General features: G+C 47.3%; 1 protein-coding gene across 5 annotated transcripts in view; it reads left to right on the top strand.

The window, feature by feature from the left end:
* Nucleotides 1-5,612: 5,612 nt before the first annotated feature.
* VPS13D (vacuolar protein sorting 13 homolog D) overlaps nucleotides 5,613-15,495 on the top strand; it is a 281,804-nt gene continuing 271,921 nt past the window's right edge. For 4 of the 5 annotated variants that reach the window (XM_055384705.2, XM_031007141.3, XM_055384699.2 and 1 more), the window contains exons 1-2: nucleotides 5,633-5,725; nucleotides 9,790-9,962. In XM_055384705.2, coding sequence (XP_055240680.2) covers nucleotides 9,866-9,962 — 97 coding nt within the window. In that variant the 5' untranslated portion in view covers nucleotides 5,633-5,725; nucleotides 9,790-9,865. Of the gene's footprint in view, nucleotides 5,726-9,789; nucleotides 9,963-15,495 lie in introns of all 5 variants that reach the window. The other variant, XM_031007143.3, reaches the window with a different exon arrangement.

Here is a 15,495-nt window from a genome sequence, read left to right as displayed (position 1 = left end):
AGCAAAACAGCATGGGAAAAACCCACCCCCATGATTCAATTACCTCCCGTCAGGTCCCTCCCACAACATGTGGGGATTATGGGAGCTACATTTCAAGATGAGACTTGGGTGGGGACACAGCCAAACCACATCAGGGTCTTACTATGTTGCCCAGGCTGGTCTTGAATTCCTGGGCTCAAGAGATCCTCCCGCCTTGGCTTCCCAAAGTGCTATGATTACAGGCATGAGCCACTATGTGCAGCCTAAACTGCTTTTCTTATATTCATACAACACTTCTGACTCCAAATTGTGGGTTTTCCACACCCCAAGCAATTCTCTAATTCTCTGAACACCAATTGTGTGTCCTGAGATTCAATTCAATTCTGACACTCCCTACCTGGAATTAGCAGAAGATCCCACAAGTAAAGGGCTCAGCCCCACAAGACTGCCCCACTTCAGAGGCCAATCACTAGTCCAGGCCTTCTGTACTTCTGACTGATCAGCTATAAATTGGGGGTTCCCATGACCCCTCCCTTAGGTTTGATTATTTTCAATAATGGCACACAGAACTTAGGGGAACACTTTACTGTCTTTCTTTTTCTTTTTTCTTTTTTAGATGGAGTCTTGCTCTGTTGCAGGCTGGAGTGCATTGGCGCAATCTCAGCTCACTGCAACCTCTGCCTCCTGGGTTCAAGCAATTCTCCCGCCTCAGCGTCCTGAGTGGCTGGGATTACAGGTACCTGCCACCATGCCTGGCTAATTTTTGTATTTTTAGTAGAGATGGGGGTTTCACCATGTTGGTCAGGCTGGTCTCGAACTCCTGACTTCGTGATCCGCTTGCCTCGGCCTCCCAAAATGCTGGGATTACAGGCGTGAGCCACTGCCCCTGGCCACTTTACTTTCATTTACAGTTTATTATAAAGGATGCAGCTAGTGGAAAAATGCACAGGCCAAGGTGTTGGAGATGGGGTGGGGCTTGGAAACACTGAACCTTTAGGGTTTTTTTGTTTTTTTTTGAGATGGAGTCTCTCTGTTGCCCAGGCGGGAGTGCAGTGGCCTGATCTCAGCTCACTGCAAGCTCCGCCTCCCAGGTTCACACCATTCTCCTGCCTCAGCCTCCCAAGTAGCTGGGACTACAGGCGCCCGCTACCATGCTCGGCTAAATTTTTTGTATTTTTAGTAGATACAGGGTTTCACCATATTGGCCAGGATGGTCTTGATCTCCTGACCTTGTGATGCACCTGCCTCGGCCTCCCAAAGTGCTGGGATTACAGGCGTGAGCCACCATGCCCGACCACCTTCAGGGTTTTTACGTGGGCATGATTGACTGAATCATTGGCCACTGGTGATTGAACTCAATCTCCAATCCTCCCCGCAGGTCGGAGGCGGTCAAAGAGTGTGTGTGTTTTTGCGTGAGATAGGCCCACCCTCTCTCTAATAACATGGTTGCTCTCTCTGGCAACCATCCCCATTCTGAAGCTATCTAGGGACTTTCAGCCACCAGTCGTCTCAGGAACCTATGAAAAGACGCTCTTATCTCTCTGGAGATCCTGGGGGTCCCAGGAACTCTTGGGTTGGGAACTTGGGGATGTTGACCAAAGAGTATAAAATTTGGGCCAGGTATGGTGGTCACGCCTGTCATCCCAGCACTTTGGGAGGCCGAGGTGGGTGGATTACTTGAGGCTAGGAGTTTGAGACCAGCCTGGCCAACATGATGAAACACCGTCTCTACTAAAAGTACAAAGATTTGCCAGGCGTGGTGGTACATATCTGTAATCTCAACTACTGGGGAGGCTGAGGCAGGATAATCGCTTGAACCTGGGAGGCAGAGGGTGCAGTGAGCTGAGATCGTGCCACTGCACTCCAGCTTGGGCAACTGGGTGACAGAGAGAGACTCCGTCTCAAAAAAAAAAAGAGTACGAAGTTTCAGTTAAACAAGAGAAAGAAGCTATAGTGATCTATTGCTCAGAATGGTGACTATAAGAAATAATACATTGCATATTTCAGAATTGCTAAAAGAGTAGGTTTTAAATGCTTTCATCCGGCCAGGCGCAGTGGCTCACACCTGTAATCCCAGCACTTTGGGAGGCCGAGGCGGGCGGATCACGAGGTCAGGAGATCGAGACCACCCTGGCTAACATGGTGAAACCCCGTCTCTACTAAAAATACAAAAAAAATTAGCCGGGCATGGTAGCGGGCGCCTGTAGTCCCAGCTACTCGGGAGGCTGAGGCAGGAGAATGGCATGAACCCGGGAGGCGGAGCTTGCAGTGAGCCAAGACAGCGCCACTGCAGTCCAGCCTGGGCGAAAGAGTGAGACTCCGTCTCAAAAAAAAAAAAAAAGTTTTCATCCAAAAAAGTATGTTAGCCGATGGATTTGTTCATTAGTGTGATCATTCCACATTGTAAATAGATATCAAAACAGTGCACTGTAGCCCATAAATATATACAATTATTTGTCAATTAAATTTTTGAAAAAAGCTGTGAGCAGTGTCTCCTGCCTGTAATCCCAGCACTTCAGGAGGCCAAGGTGGGAGGAATGCTTGAGCTCAGGGGTTCAAGACCAGCCTGGACAACATGGCAAAACCCGTCTCTACTAAAAATACAAAAATTAGCCAGGCGTGGTGGTGCACGTCGGGAATCCCAGCTACTCGGGAGGCTGAGGCATGAGAATCACTTGAACCTGGGAGGCAGAGGCTGCAGTGAGCCGAGATTGTGCCACTGCACTCCAGCCTGGGCGACAGAGTAAGATTGTCTCAAACAAACAAGCAAAAAAAAAAAAAACCCCAAAATCAGCTGGGTGTGGTAGTGCACCTGTAGCCTGTAGTTCCTCTGACAGTTTTGTCTTTTCTGGAATTTCATAGAAATGAAATCATTATGGTATGTGGTCTTTTTTCACATAGCTAATACTTTTGAGGTTCCTCCAGATCGTGCCTGCGTCAGCACTACTCACCTTTTTGTTGGTGAGTAGTGCTCCATTGTATGACTATATTGCAATTTGTTTGTCCACTCTCCTGTTGATGGACATTTTGATTGTTTTTTTTGTTTCTGGCTTTTATGAATAAAGCTGCTATGAGTGTTCATGTATAAGTCTTGGTGTGGGCATATGTTTTAATTTCTCTTGGCTAATATCTAGCAGTGGGATTGCTGTATGGTAAATGTATATTTAAACATTTATAGGAAACTGAGGGCACGAAGACTTTCAGTAATACTGGTCGAATCAATGGTGCCCAGGAATTTGCGTTTTTGAGACAGGGTCTCTGTTGCCCAGGTTGGAGTGCACAGGCATGATCATTGCTCACTGTAACCTTGAACTCATGGGCTCAAGCAATCCTCCTCCCAGTAGTTGGGAGTACAGGCATGTGCCACCATGCCCAGCTAATTTTTTCATTTATAATTTTTTGTAGAGATTGGGGTCTCCTTATGTTGCACAGGCTGGTCTTGAATTCCTGGCCTCAAAAAATCCCCCCCACTGCCTTGGCCTCCCAAAGTGCTAGGATTACTGGTGTGAGCCACGGTGCCAGGCCATGTGCAGTATTTTTTTGGATTTTTTTTGAGATGGAGTCTTGCTCTGTTGCCGAGGCTGGAGTGCAATGGCGAGATCTTGGCTCACTGCAACCTCTGCCTCCTGGGTACAAGCAATTCTCCTGCCTTAGCCAGGATAGTAGCTGGGATTACAGGCACCTGCGACCATGCCCGGCTAATTTTTGTATTTTTAGTAGAGATGGGGTTTTGCCAAATTGGTCAGGCTGGTCCTGAACTCCTGACCTCAGGTGATCCACCCACATCTGCCTCCCAAAGTGCTGAGATTACAGGCATGAGCCACTGCGCCTGGCCTGGGCCACGTGCATTTCTAACAAGCTTCCCAGGTATAGCCAAGTGTCTGTGCTAGGTGATCTGGACTTCGAGGTCCTTCACCTCTGAAGGACTGCCTTCCTTCCTCCTTCTGTCTGTGGAGTTCCAGGTTTTACTCCCAAACCTCAGCTCCAGAGGAGACCCAGCATCCAGATTCTGAGAGGTTGATCCCACCATACAGGAACCCCAGTCTTGCTCAGGAGTGAGTCAGCCCAACATGCACCCTCATTAGCTTAGCATCATGAGGGTTGGTAATTATTATGGTAAATACATGATTGTAACCTTCGCGTTCTGCTTCCTGCATCTTCTAATTTATATGAGCCTGAGGTCTCCCTCTTGCCCTTCTTGTGCTAATGCAAGGAGGAAGTGTTCAGTTGTTCATTCATACACACTTATTGAGGCTTTTCTGTGCTAGGCAATGTCTAGGTGTTGAAGAAACACTGTGAAAGGGATAAAATCTCTGTTTTCAAGGTACTGGGGAAAGAACAACATATGTATAAACAAACAAGATAATCTCAGGGAGTATTAGGTTCCATGAAGAAAATACAACAGGGTAATGGATAATGGAACTTTATTTTTATTTTTATTTTTGAGAGGGAGTCTCACTCTGTCTGGAGTGCAGAGGGGTGATCTCGGCTCACTGCAACCTCCGCCTCCCGGGTTCAAGTGATTCTCCTGCCTCAGCTTCCCCAGTAGCTGGGACTACAGGTGTGCACTACCACGCCTGGCTAATTTTTGTAGTTTTAGTAGAGATGGGGTTTCACTATGTTGGCCAGGCTGGTCTCAAACTCCTGACTTCAGTGATCCGCCCGCCTCAGCCTCCTGAAGTGCTGGGATTACAGGCATGAGCCACCGTGCCCAGCTCATAATGGAACCGTAGATAGGCACAAGTCCTCTCGGAGTGGAATATTTGAAGCCAGAGGGAGTCAGCTATACGAATATCCAGAGCTATTCTGTAGCTCTGGATTGGCCACAAGAGGCTATTGAGCACTGGAATTCTGGCTAGTTTGTACTGAGATGTGCAGTAAATGTAAAATATACCCGAATTTCAAAAACTTACTATAAAAAAGTTAACATATTGTATTAGTAATTTTTTCTTTTGGCTACATGTTGAGATGATCATATTTTGAACATATTGGATTAAATATATTAAAATGAAGTTCATTTTCTTCTTTTTCGTTTTAAAAAAATGTACTAACTAGTAAATATGAATTGCCTATGTGGCTGGCATTGTATTTCTATTGGTCTGGGGAGAAGGGTCCCAGGTAGAGACAACGGCAAATGTACAGTTCCTGGGGCAGAAACTGAAGGATGCTGAGGCAGAGTCGGCCGGGGAAAAAGTGGCTGAAATGGGAAGGGACCAGATCCAGTGGGACCTTGGTGGCAGCTCTGTAAGGAGGTGGGTTTTAACTGAAGTACGGTGGGGACGCCGTTTTAAGCAGGGAAGGGCCGGGTCTGAATTAACAGGCCCCTGTGGCTGCAAAGTGGGGAACGGACTGTGGGTGAGTGGGCCAGACGGACGGCCAACTGCACCTTTCGCTTGGATGGAAGGCAGGGTGGTTGTAGGTGGGAAGAATCCTGGGTTCCCATGCTGTCTGAACCAGAGTCATTTGTGGCCCTGCCCTCCCCTGGGACTCAGTTTCTCCACCTATAAAATAAGCCCCAGTGTCCGCGAACCCTGGAGGGGCCCGCACCACTGCAGGAGCGGCCGCAGGCGCCAGGGGGCGCCTCCTCGATAACTCGGCGCTCGGCTGGCCAGGCAACGGCGCGTCGGCCGCTCGATTGGTCGGGTCGGGGCCGGCCTGAGCGCCGCGGGCCTGCGCCATTGAGGAGCGGCGGGGAGGAAAAGCCGCGCAGCGCCGGGCTGGGGCGGGCGGCCCGGGACACCGACAGGTAGGGGCCGAGCGGCTCCGTGCCGGGCGGGGCCAGGGCCGGGAACTGCAGGGCCGCCGCGGACCCGCGGGCCGCCGCTAGGGCTCCGCCTGGACATGGGGGCCCGGGCCCACCCTGGGGAGAGCGATGCTGGGAGCCTGGGGGCCCCGTCGTCCGGCCTTGGTCTGAGCCCCTCGGGGAACCCTGGGCGTCTGCTCCCCCCGGGCCCCAAGCCCGCCACCTCCGGGGACCCCTGCGTCCGAGTCCCCGCGAGCACCCCAAGCACAGGCTCGGGGCTGGCTGAACCTCTGGGAACCCCGACGTCCGTGTCCTGGGGAGCCCGAGCCCCCGCTGGACCCCGGCACACTTTCCGGGGTCCCAGCAGCCTGGCGCCCTGGAATTGGGGGGTGTCAGTCCGCGCCTGTCCGCCTGAGCCTTGGTCTCAATGCAGGACCCCAGTGTGCGAGCCCCCCACATTACGCCCAAGAGTGAGGTGTCAGTTCTCTAGAATGCCTTAGCCACCTCCCTTAATCAGCCACCCGAGGTCACACTCGGGTGGAGACATCAGGCCTAAAACCTCTCTTTACCTTTTTCCCCCCAGGGTCACGCCGTGGCCCAGCCACTCCTCCTAGGTGTGGGATCCCAGACATCAGGCCTAAAACCTCTCTTTACCTTTTGCCCCCCAGGGTCACGCCCTGGCCCAGCCACTCTTCCTAGGTGTGGGATCCCGGCGCCGTTCCCTCCAGGTTTTACTTGGGTGGTGGGGTCTCTGTCCCCTGGAGGGGGCTGAGGGTTCCGAGAGCTGGGGGCGGGAGGGTTGTGGGAGCGTCGCCTTCCGGGCAGTGCCGTTCCTGTGGGGCCACCGGTCGCACAGCCGTCCCCGCCCGGTTTTGGAGCTCCCTGGCGCCGGCAGCGTTCAGCCCTGGCCGCCTCGGGGAGGGACGCCCAGGTCCGGTTGCCAGTCCTTCCTATTCCCGGTCTGGCCGCTCCTCAGGGGAGGGGCCTGGCTCAAGGTCATGCCCGGCTGTCTGCCCGCCCGTGGGCTCAGCACTGATCCCTACTGTCACCCGCCCCACTGGGTAGGGGAGCCCAGGTGGGGGTTAGTGCCAGGCAGCTGCCTAGAAGTCCTGATGGACCGGAGTGTAAACACTTTGGGACTCTGGCCAGTCTGGCGGCCCTTGCTGACACTGAATTCCTTCAGGGAATCCTTGAAGTGGCCTCAAGCACGGTCTAGATGCTTAGCAGAGCAAATAATGGGTGCTTTCTGGTTTGGGCCTCAATGTTACTGACCAGGGTGCCTTACAATGCTAATCATTCATGCTTTTAAAATCTGTGCTTTGCATTCTTTTCCGTTTAGGGCAAGTAGGGTAGGGCCTGAACTTGTTTACAAACTGACAGTTGTTTCCCTTGATTTGGAGATAATTGGTAGTTGGCACTCAGAGTTGGCATTTAGGGCCGAAATTAGTGGCAATAACTACAAAAATAAAGGGTGCTCTGACCTTGGCTTCTTGCTCAAGTTTGTTTGGAGTCCCCATAGTAAGATTAGTCAGTTTCACATTTGGTTTTCACAAATTTACTCCTTTCAAGTTATAATAGTGGCTGGGCACGGTGGCTCACGCCTGTAATCCCAGCACTTTGGGAGGCCAAAGTGGGCAGATCGCTTAAGGTCAGGATTTCAGACCAGCCTGGCCAACATGATGAAACCCTGTCTCTACCAAAAATACAAAACTTAGCCGGGGATGGTGGCAGGTGCCTGAAATCCCAGCTACTCAGGAGGCAGAGGTAGGAGAATCGCTTGAACCCAGGAGACGGCGGTTGCAGTGAGCCGAGATCCGAGATCCCGTCACTGCACTCCAGCCTGGGCGACGGAACAACACTCTGTCTCCAGAAAAAAAAAGTTACAAGAGAGAAATGTTTCTTTTATTCAGACTGTTGAGCATTTTTTAAAAAATTGTTCTTATAACATCTTCTTTAAACAAATGTAGCTAATAATTAGTTTTATGTAACTCTACCCTTAAAAAATATCTTTATATTCCATTTGCAGAAAAAAAAATCTTTGGAAAGAAATTGGGCAAATATTTTACCAAATGCTGTTTTTTTCTTTTTACTGTCACTGTTGACCAATAAAAGTTAATCTTCTCTGGAAGTACAAGATACTGTTGACAAACAAAAGCCAGTTTTTCCAGGAGATTGAATTCATTCTTCTGGAGGCCTTGTGCTTCAGGTAGTTGTTGGATGGCAGCCTCTCAGTTGGGATAGGTGTATCTTCTGGCACTAAGATGAATCACTAGAGGTGGGGCAGCGTGCTTGGAGAGGATCCTGAAAGTAGGCTGGCTCCAGTGGATGGATGCGTGCCATGGCAAGTCTGTAGTGCCTGGCAGGGTGGCTGATGACTGACATGGTGGATCAGAGCAAGATTTGAGGCTCACAGTTTCCACTGGGACACTGGGATCTTCTAGTTGAGCAATCTCAGAACCCAGTTAAACTTTTGTGTCTCAGTTTCCCTCATGTTGACTTTTTGTAATACTAAAATTAATCTTTTTTTTTTTTTTTTTTTGGTAATACTGGTAAACAGCAGTTATTATAACAGGCAGTAGTACCTACAAAATCTAAATACCGTGGCTGGAGCCAGAGGAGTTCTGGAGTTTGGGGTTTGCAATAATCGACTAAGATTGTTCATTGTATCAGTGTCATCTGGTGCCCAGGTACCAGTAATGCAGTTCCAGGACATTTAAGAACAGTGATAAAGCACTGTCGCCTCTCTCCCATGTATATTATTTTATAAGTGATCCTCATGAACAAATTTGAGACATTTAATTTGGGCGGCCTAAATGAGGATCATTAAAGAATGTGAATTCTCCCCCCACCCCCAACTTTATTCAGGTTTTTTTCATGAGTTTCTTTTTCTTTTTTTTTTTGAGATGGAGTCTCACTCTGTCACCCAGGCTGGAGTGCGGTGGTGTGATCTTGGCTCACTGCAACCTCTGCCTCCCGGGTTCAAGGGATTCTCCTGCCTCAGCCTCCCGAGTAGCTGGGATTACAGGTGCCTGCCACCATGCCTGGCTAAGTTTTGTATTTTTGGTAGAGACAGGGTTTCACCATGTTGGCCAGGCTGGGTTTGGACTCCTGACCTCAGGTGATCCACCTGCCTCGGCCTCCCAAAGTGCTGGGATTCCAGGCGTGAGCCACCACCCCCGGCGTCTTTCATGAATTTCATTCAGACAATCTCTTAGGGCATTTTCTGTCTTAATCTAGGATAAGGTTTCTTAACATTGGCTCTGTTGACATTTGGGTTGGATAATTCTTTGCTGTGGGAGCTGTCTTGTGCATTGTAGGTTTAGCAGCTTCCGTGGTCTTTATTCACAAGATGCCAGTAGCAGCCCCTAAGTCATGATAAAAAATGCCTCCAGAGATTACTAAATTATGCCCATAGGAGAACCTCTGATCACGGCAGTCTAATCCCAAGGTAAATCAACATAAGCAAGCAATGGACAGTTACACTGAAAAGATAGACAGCTTTGAATTGTAGGTAATTTTTGGTAAATTTAAGAGTGACTATTCCCTGAAGCAGCATCAGAATGTAGGTGTTTTGGTTTGGCCCTCCAGTTACTGATGGGGACATCTTACAGAGCTTCTTGCCTCATCTTTTAAAACATCTGCAGCCGGGCGCAGTGGCTCATGCCTGTAATCCCAGCACTTTGGGTGGCTGAGGCGGGTGGATCACCTGAGGTCAGGAGTTTGGGACAGGCTGGTCAACATGGTGAAACCCCATCTCTACTAAAAATACAAAAAATCAGCTGGGTGTGGTGGTGGGCAGCTGTCATCCCAGCTACTCGGGAGGCTGAGGCAGGAGAATCGCTTGGACCCGGGAGGCAGAGATTGCAGTGAGCCGAGATTGTGTCACTGCACTCCAGCCTGGGTGACAAGAGCGAAACTGTCTCAAAACAAAAACAAAAACAAAAACAAACAAAACCCAACAAAACATCTATGCTTTGCATTCATCTACCTTCAGGCAGGTAGAGGAGGAAATTGGCTTAGAAAATCATCCTGTTTTTATGTTGATTTTCATTATTTTCCTTTCATAGATTTTTCTGTGACCATGAAAGAGAGAAATAAAGAATGATCCATGATTTCTAAACACCTTTTCCTGAGGATATAGTCATGTTGGAAGGCCTTGTAGCCTGGGTTCTCAATACCTATTTGGGAAAATATGTCAATAACCTGAACACTGACCAGCTCTCAGTTGCACTTCTCAAAGGTGAGTATTTCTCTGGGTGAGATACAGCTTTATAGGTGGCGTTTCTATTTTTGTATTTTTTTTGTTGTCCTGAGAATCATAAAACCTAATGCCCAGATGACTTTGTACTAAATGTATGTAAAAAGGTCCCATATCACCCTGATGATTATTCCAGAGTAACTTAAGTTTATAGCTATATTGTTGTAGATTTTAAGGAACTATTAAATATTAAAAAACAAAAACAAAATAAGCTACACTACTGGTGACTGTGCTTAGTCCCAGTTAATTTTTAGCTTTATGAAGCTTTATGGAGGCAGCCACAATGTACTGACAGTGGCATTGACTTTGGCTTCAAATACTGTTTTGTCATTTATTAGCTATGTGAACAATAGCTCGTATTGAAATTCCAAGCCTCAGTTTCTTAGAGATAATATACCTCCAGAGGGTTGCTGTAAGGATCAACTGGAATAACATTTAAAGCCCCTAGCCTGCTGGCATATAGTGAGCACTCAATAAAAGTTTTAAAATTGATTACTGTGAGGTGTTCAACAGAATTTCTGAGGTTTTGACTTGCTTAGTAGTAGAGTACCTGAAGCTTGAGACATTTTACCCTTTACAGGCCTAGACTTGGTAAATGCAGTCCCTGATTTGGCATGGGAATTCGAAAACTGCATTTTCTCCCTTTCCTTGTTTTAATTTAAATTCTCTTTGCTCAGCTCAAAATGGAGCTTTTTAACATACGTAGGGAAGAGAAGAAAGTCAGTTTGCCACGTGTGTAAAATCATAGGAAACGGGAAGGAGACTTCAAATACAGTGAAACCTCACCTTTGTGGATGTGAGTTTTGGTAAGTGGACCAGAGCAGGTTAGAGAGAACAGTGACACAGCTGTTTGCATAGTCTGAGAATAGAGTACCAGTGGTTCACATGTTCCATTAAATGTGTTGCTTTCCGGCCAGGCGCGGTGGCTCATGCCTGTAATCCCAGTACTTTGGGAAGCTAAGGCAGGCGGATCACGAGGTCAGGAGTTTGAGACCAGCCTGGCCAACATGGTGAAACCTGTCTCTACTAAAAATACAAAAATTAGCTGGGTGTGGTGGCGGGTGCCTGTAATCCCACTACTCGGGAGGCTGAGGCAGGAGAATCGCTTGAAACCGGAAGGTGGAGGTTGCAGTGAGCCGAGGTCACACCACTGCACTCCAGCCTGGGCAACAAGAGTGAAACTCCATCGCAAAAAAAAAAAAAATTAAAAAAAAAGTGTTGCTTTTCATGTTTTTCTGACCAAATGATTGTGGCAGTGATAGGCCATGGGCAGAGCTGTCATGGTCACGCCTCCCCACTCTCTTCCTTTCCTTTCCTATTCTCCTGGTTTTCCTCTTGTCCTGAAACGGGAGCTAAGTGGAAAGTGAGAGTGAGCAGTCTGTCAGAGAAGAGGATGCATTCAGAGTGCAATAGTAGTGTCAAGTTCACCTCTCTGGTCTCTTATTGAAGTTCTCAGACCCACTGGGAAGCTAACTACGTTGTATGAGGTATAGATAACAGGGCCTAGAAAGAGAGCTGCAGACCACGACCCTGCTAATCAAAGAGCTGGTTCTGTCGGGAATCATGTGGCAAGAGCATTTGCCAAAGAAATGAGTAAATAGAAATGGATATCTGATGTGTTGCAGAGTCGTACTAACATTTCTCAGCAGTTTTAGAATGTATCTTGTAACAACTGTGTTTATCTGGTACCTTAAACTGCTTTTCTGCCCTTATTTCCTTTCTAAAAACATTATTCTTTATGGCTTTTAATGAACCTGTGGAACTTGAAGAATGCTTCTCTGCAGGGTAGAAAAATGCTTTTTCTTTCGTAACTGGTGTTAGTATTGTACCCAATGCTTATGGATCCAAAGCACATCAAAGAGCGTGGCCAGAACAATCTTGAGGGCATGGAATTGTACTGAGGGAATGGCTTCGTAGAGAAGTTGGTGCTGCTTGTTCGTCTCTGACACAGTTAAGCAGTGTTTGGGGATAGAGAGGGTACTAGATAGGAATGAGAATGTTCTTTCTTTTTTTTTGAGACAGGGTTTCTTTCTCTCGCCCAGGCTGGAGTGCAGTGGCGTGATTTCACCTCAATGCCACCTTGACCTTCTGGGCTCAAGCAGTCCTCCTGCCTCAGCCTCCCAAGCAGCTGGGACCACAGGCATGCACCACCTCGCCCGGCTAATTTTTGTATTTTTTTGGTAGAGATGGGGTTTTGCCATGTTGCTCAGGCAGCTCTTGAACTCCTGAGTTCAAGTGATCCTCCCACCTGGGCCTTCCAAAGTGCTGGGATTACAGACATGTTCCACTGCACCCGGCCGAGAATGTCATTTCAATCCATCTACTGATATTTACTGTTCTAGATGCTTTGGGAGATGCAAAGAGGACTGAAATAGTGGTCAAGGGTATTGATTTTTTTTAGCTAAACTATGGGTTTGAATCCCAGTTCTTCCATTTACCAGTAACCTGGGTAGGTTACTCAGTTTCTTCATGCTTCACTCTCCCTTTTTGTAAATTGGAGATAATATTAACTATCTTGTAAGGTTCTGAGGACTAAGAAATTAATGTGGGTCAGAGAGCTTAGAGCTGTTCTTGGCATATTGTAGGCTCTCAGTCAATGTTAGTTATCATCATCCTTCCTCATGATCATCAGTGTATGATTGGATTGGCTGATGGAGTGGACTTCAAAGAGATTGTGTGTGTGTGTGTATATATATATATCTGTGTGTGTATATATATATGTGTGTGTGTATATATATATATCTGTGTGTGTGTATATATATGTGTGTATGTGTGTGTATATATATATATCTGTGTGTGTGTGTGTGTGTATATATATATAGATTGCATCCACATATGAAAAGTAACAAAATGCAAAGTAACATGAGTGTTTAAGAATGGAGATAGCATTTAAAGACAAATAAAAAAAATACAGAGTAACATGGGAGGATCACCTGAAGCCAGGAGTTCAAGACTAGCCTGGGCAATATGGTGAGATCCCTTTTCTACAAAAAAAAAAAAAAAAAAAAAATTAGCTGGGTGTGGTTGCGCATGCCTGTGGTCCCAGCTACTTGGGAGGCTGAGGTGGGAGGATCACTTGAGCTGGAGAGGTTGAGGTTGCATTGAGTTGTGTTCCCTCCACTGCACTCTGGCCTGGGCAACAGAGCAAGACGCTTTTCCCCCAAAAATTTTCACTTGTTCAGTCATTCAAAAACATTTATTGAGGTCGGGTGTGGTGCCTCACACCTGTAATCCTAGCACTTCGGGAGGCCAAGGCCAGAGGATCACCTGAGGCCAGAAGTTCAAGACTAGCCTGGGCAACATGGTGAGATCCCTTCTCTAAAAAAATAAATAAATAAATAAAATTAGCTGGGTGTTGTGGTGCATGCCTATGGTTCCAGCTACTTGGGAGGCCCAGGTGGGAGGATTGCTTGAGCCCAGGAGGTCGAGGCTGCATTGAGCTATGTTCTTGCCACTGCACTGTAGCCTGGGCAACAGAGCAAGACCCTGTTTCAAAAAAAAAAAAAGTTCATTGTTTAGTCATTTAAAAACATTTATTGAGGCTGGGCATGGTGGCTTACGCCTGTAATTCCAGCACTTTGGGAGGCCAAGGCGGGCAGATCACTTGAAGCCAGGAGTTCGAGACCAGCCTGGGCAACATGGTGAAACCCCGTCTGTACTAAAAATATAACAGTTAGCAGGGGTGGTGGCGTGTGCCTGTAGTCCCAGCTACTTGGGAGGCTGAGGCATGAGAATCGCTTGCAGTGTGCTGTGGAGGCTTCAGTGAGCTGCGATGTCACCACTGTACTCCAACCTGGGCGACAGTGGGACCCTGTCTCAAAAAAAAAAAAAGAAATTATATATATATCTCCCCCCCCCAAAAAAAAAAAATATATAAAATAGTCCCCAAAAAATCCCCACCAAAAATATATATATATACTTTTAATCCCCAAAAATACATACATATATATGTATACATACAGGCATGGTGGCACATGCCTGTAGTCCTGGCTGCTGAGGAGGCTGAGGCAGGAAGATCCCTTGGTCCCAAGAGTTTGAGGCTGCAGTGAGCTATGATTGTGCCACTGCACTGAAGCCTTGGCAACAGAGTGAGACCCTATCTCTAAAAAATAGTAATAATAATAAAATTACAAAAAATATTTTAAAGCAAATTGCTTGTTTTCTAAGCCTTTTTTTTTCTCCACCTCGAAAATTGAGAAACTAATATTATTTATTTGTATTGTTGTGAGGATTAAATGAGATAATGTGTATGAAGTGCTTGGACACAGTAAGACCACACTAAATGGTAGCTGCTATTCTGTTTTTTTTTTTTTTGAGAGAAAGTCTCACTCTGTCACCCAGGCTAGAGTGCAGTAGTAGGATCATAGCTCACTGCAGCCTCGAACTTTTGGCAATCCTGAAGCGATCCTCCTGCCTCAGCCTCCAGGGTAGCTGGGACTACAGGTGCATGCTACCATACCTGGGTAATTTTTTATTTTTTGTAGAGACAGGGTTTCACTATGTTGCCTAGGCTGGTCTGAAACTCTGGGCTCAAGTGATCCTCCTGCTTGGCCTCCTAAAGTGCCGGGATTATGGGCATGAGCCACCATGCCCGTCTTCTTATTCCACCTCTATAGTCCCTGATCTCAGAGGACTGTTAACCTGTTTGGGAGACTAATTATACAGTAATACAAGGCAGTATAGATTAAATGGTTATTCTGGAAATACAGGCATCATGCGATGGGGTGCGAAGGAAGAGAGCTGTCTATTCTGCCTGTAGGACTCTGGGAAGGTTATGGAGGTAGCTTTTGAGTGGATCTTTTTTTCTTTTTTCTTTTTTTGGAGACAGGGTCTTGCTCTATCGCCCCAGGAGTGCAGTGGCACCATCACGGTTCACTGCACCCTCAACCTCTCTGGGCTCAAGTAATCTTTCCATCTCAGCCTCCTGAGTAGCTGGGACTACAGGCATGTACCACCATAGGTCCGGCTATTTGTTTTATTTTTTGTAGAGATTGGGTTTTACCATGTTGCCAAGGCTGGTCTTGAATTCTTGGGCCCAAGCAATCCTCCTGCCTTGGCCTCCCAAAGTTCTGGGATTATAGGCGTGAGCCACTGCGCCCAGCCTTGAGTGGATTTTAGCAGGATTTCCATAGGTGGCACTGGGCAGGTCCCCACATTCCAGGTGGAATGCACCCTGTGAGCAGAGGCTGAAAACTTGCAGGGTGTTTTTGAAATGGTTTGGGGCCAGAAGGTAGAGGCTGCCAGTGCCATGTCAAGGAATCTGAACTTCAGCCTGGGGGCATATCGTGTATTTGTAACCCAAAACTTCCATTTCCCCTCCTTTTTGTTTTTATAAGCTCCGAACCTTAGGTTGACTCTTTAAATAACCTGGAGCAGCGGGAAGAGAGTTCAGTAGCCATTAGAAATTACTAAGAAATGACCTACCTCTAAATTACTCCCAGTTTAGTGAGTAGATTTCTTGCTAGCCTGAGATGAGGAGTTTTTGGATGAGACATCCGTGAGTAAGTCTGTAATG

Source organism: Gorilla gorilla, chromosome 1 (genome assembly GCF_029281585.2).
Source record: "Gorilla gorilla gorilla isolate KB3781 chromosome 1, NHGRI_mGorGor1-v2.1_pri, whole genome shotgun sequence".
NCBI lineage: Eukaryota > Metazoa > Chordata > Mammalia > Primates > Hominidae > Gorilla > Gorilla gorilla.
The sequence above is the reverse complement of the archived record's forward strand: the minus strand, read 5'-3'. Positions and strand labels throughout refer to the sequence as shown.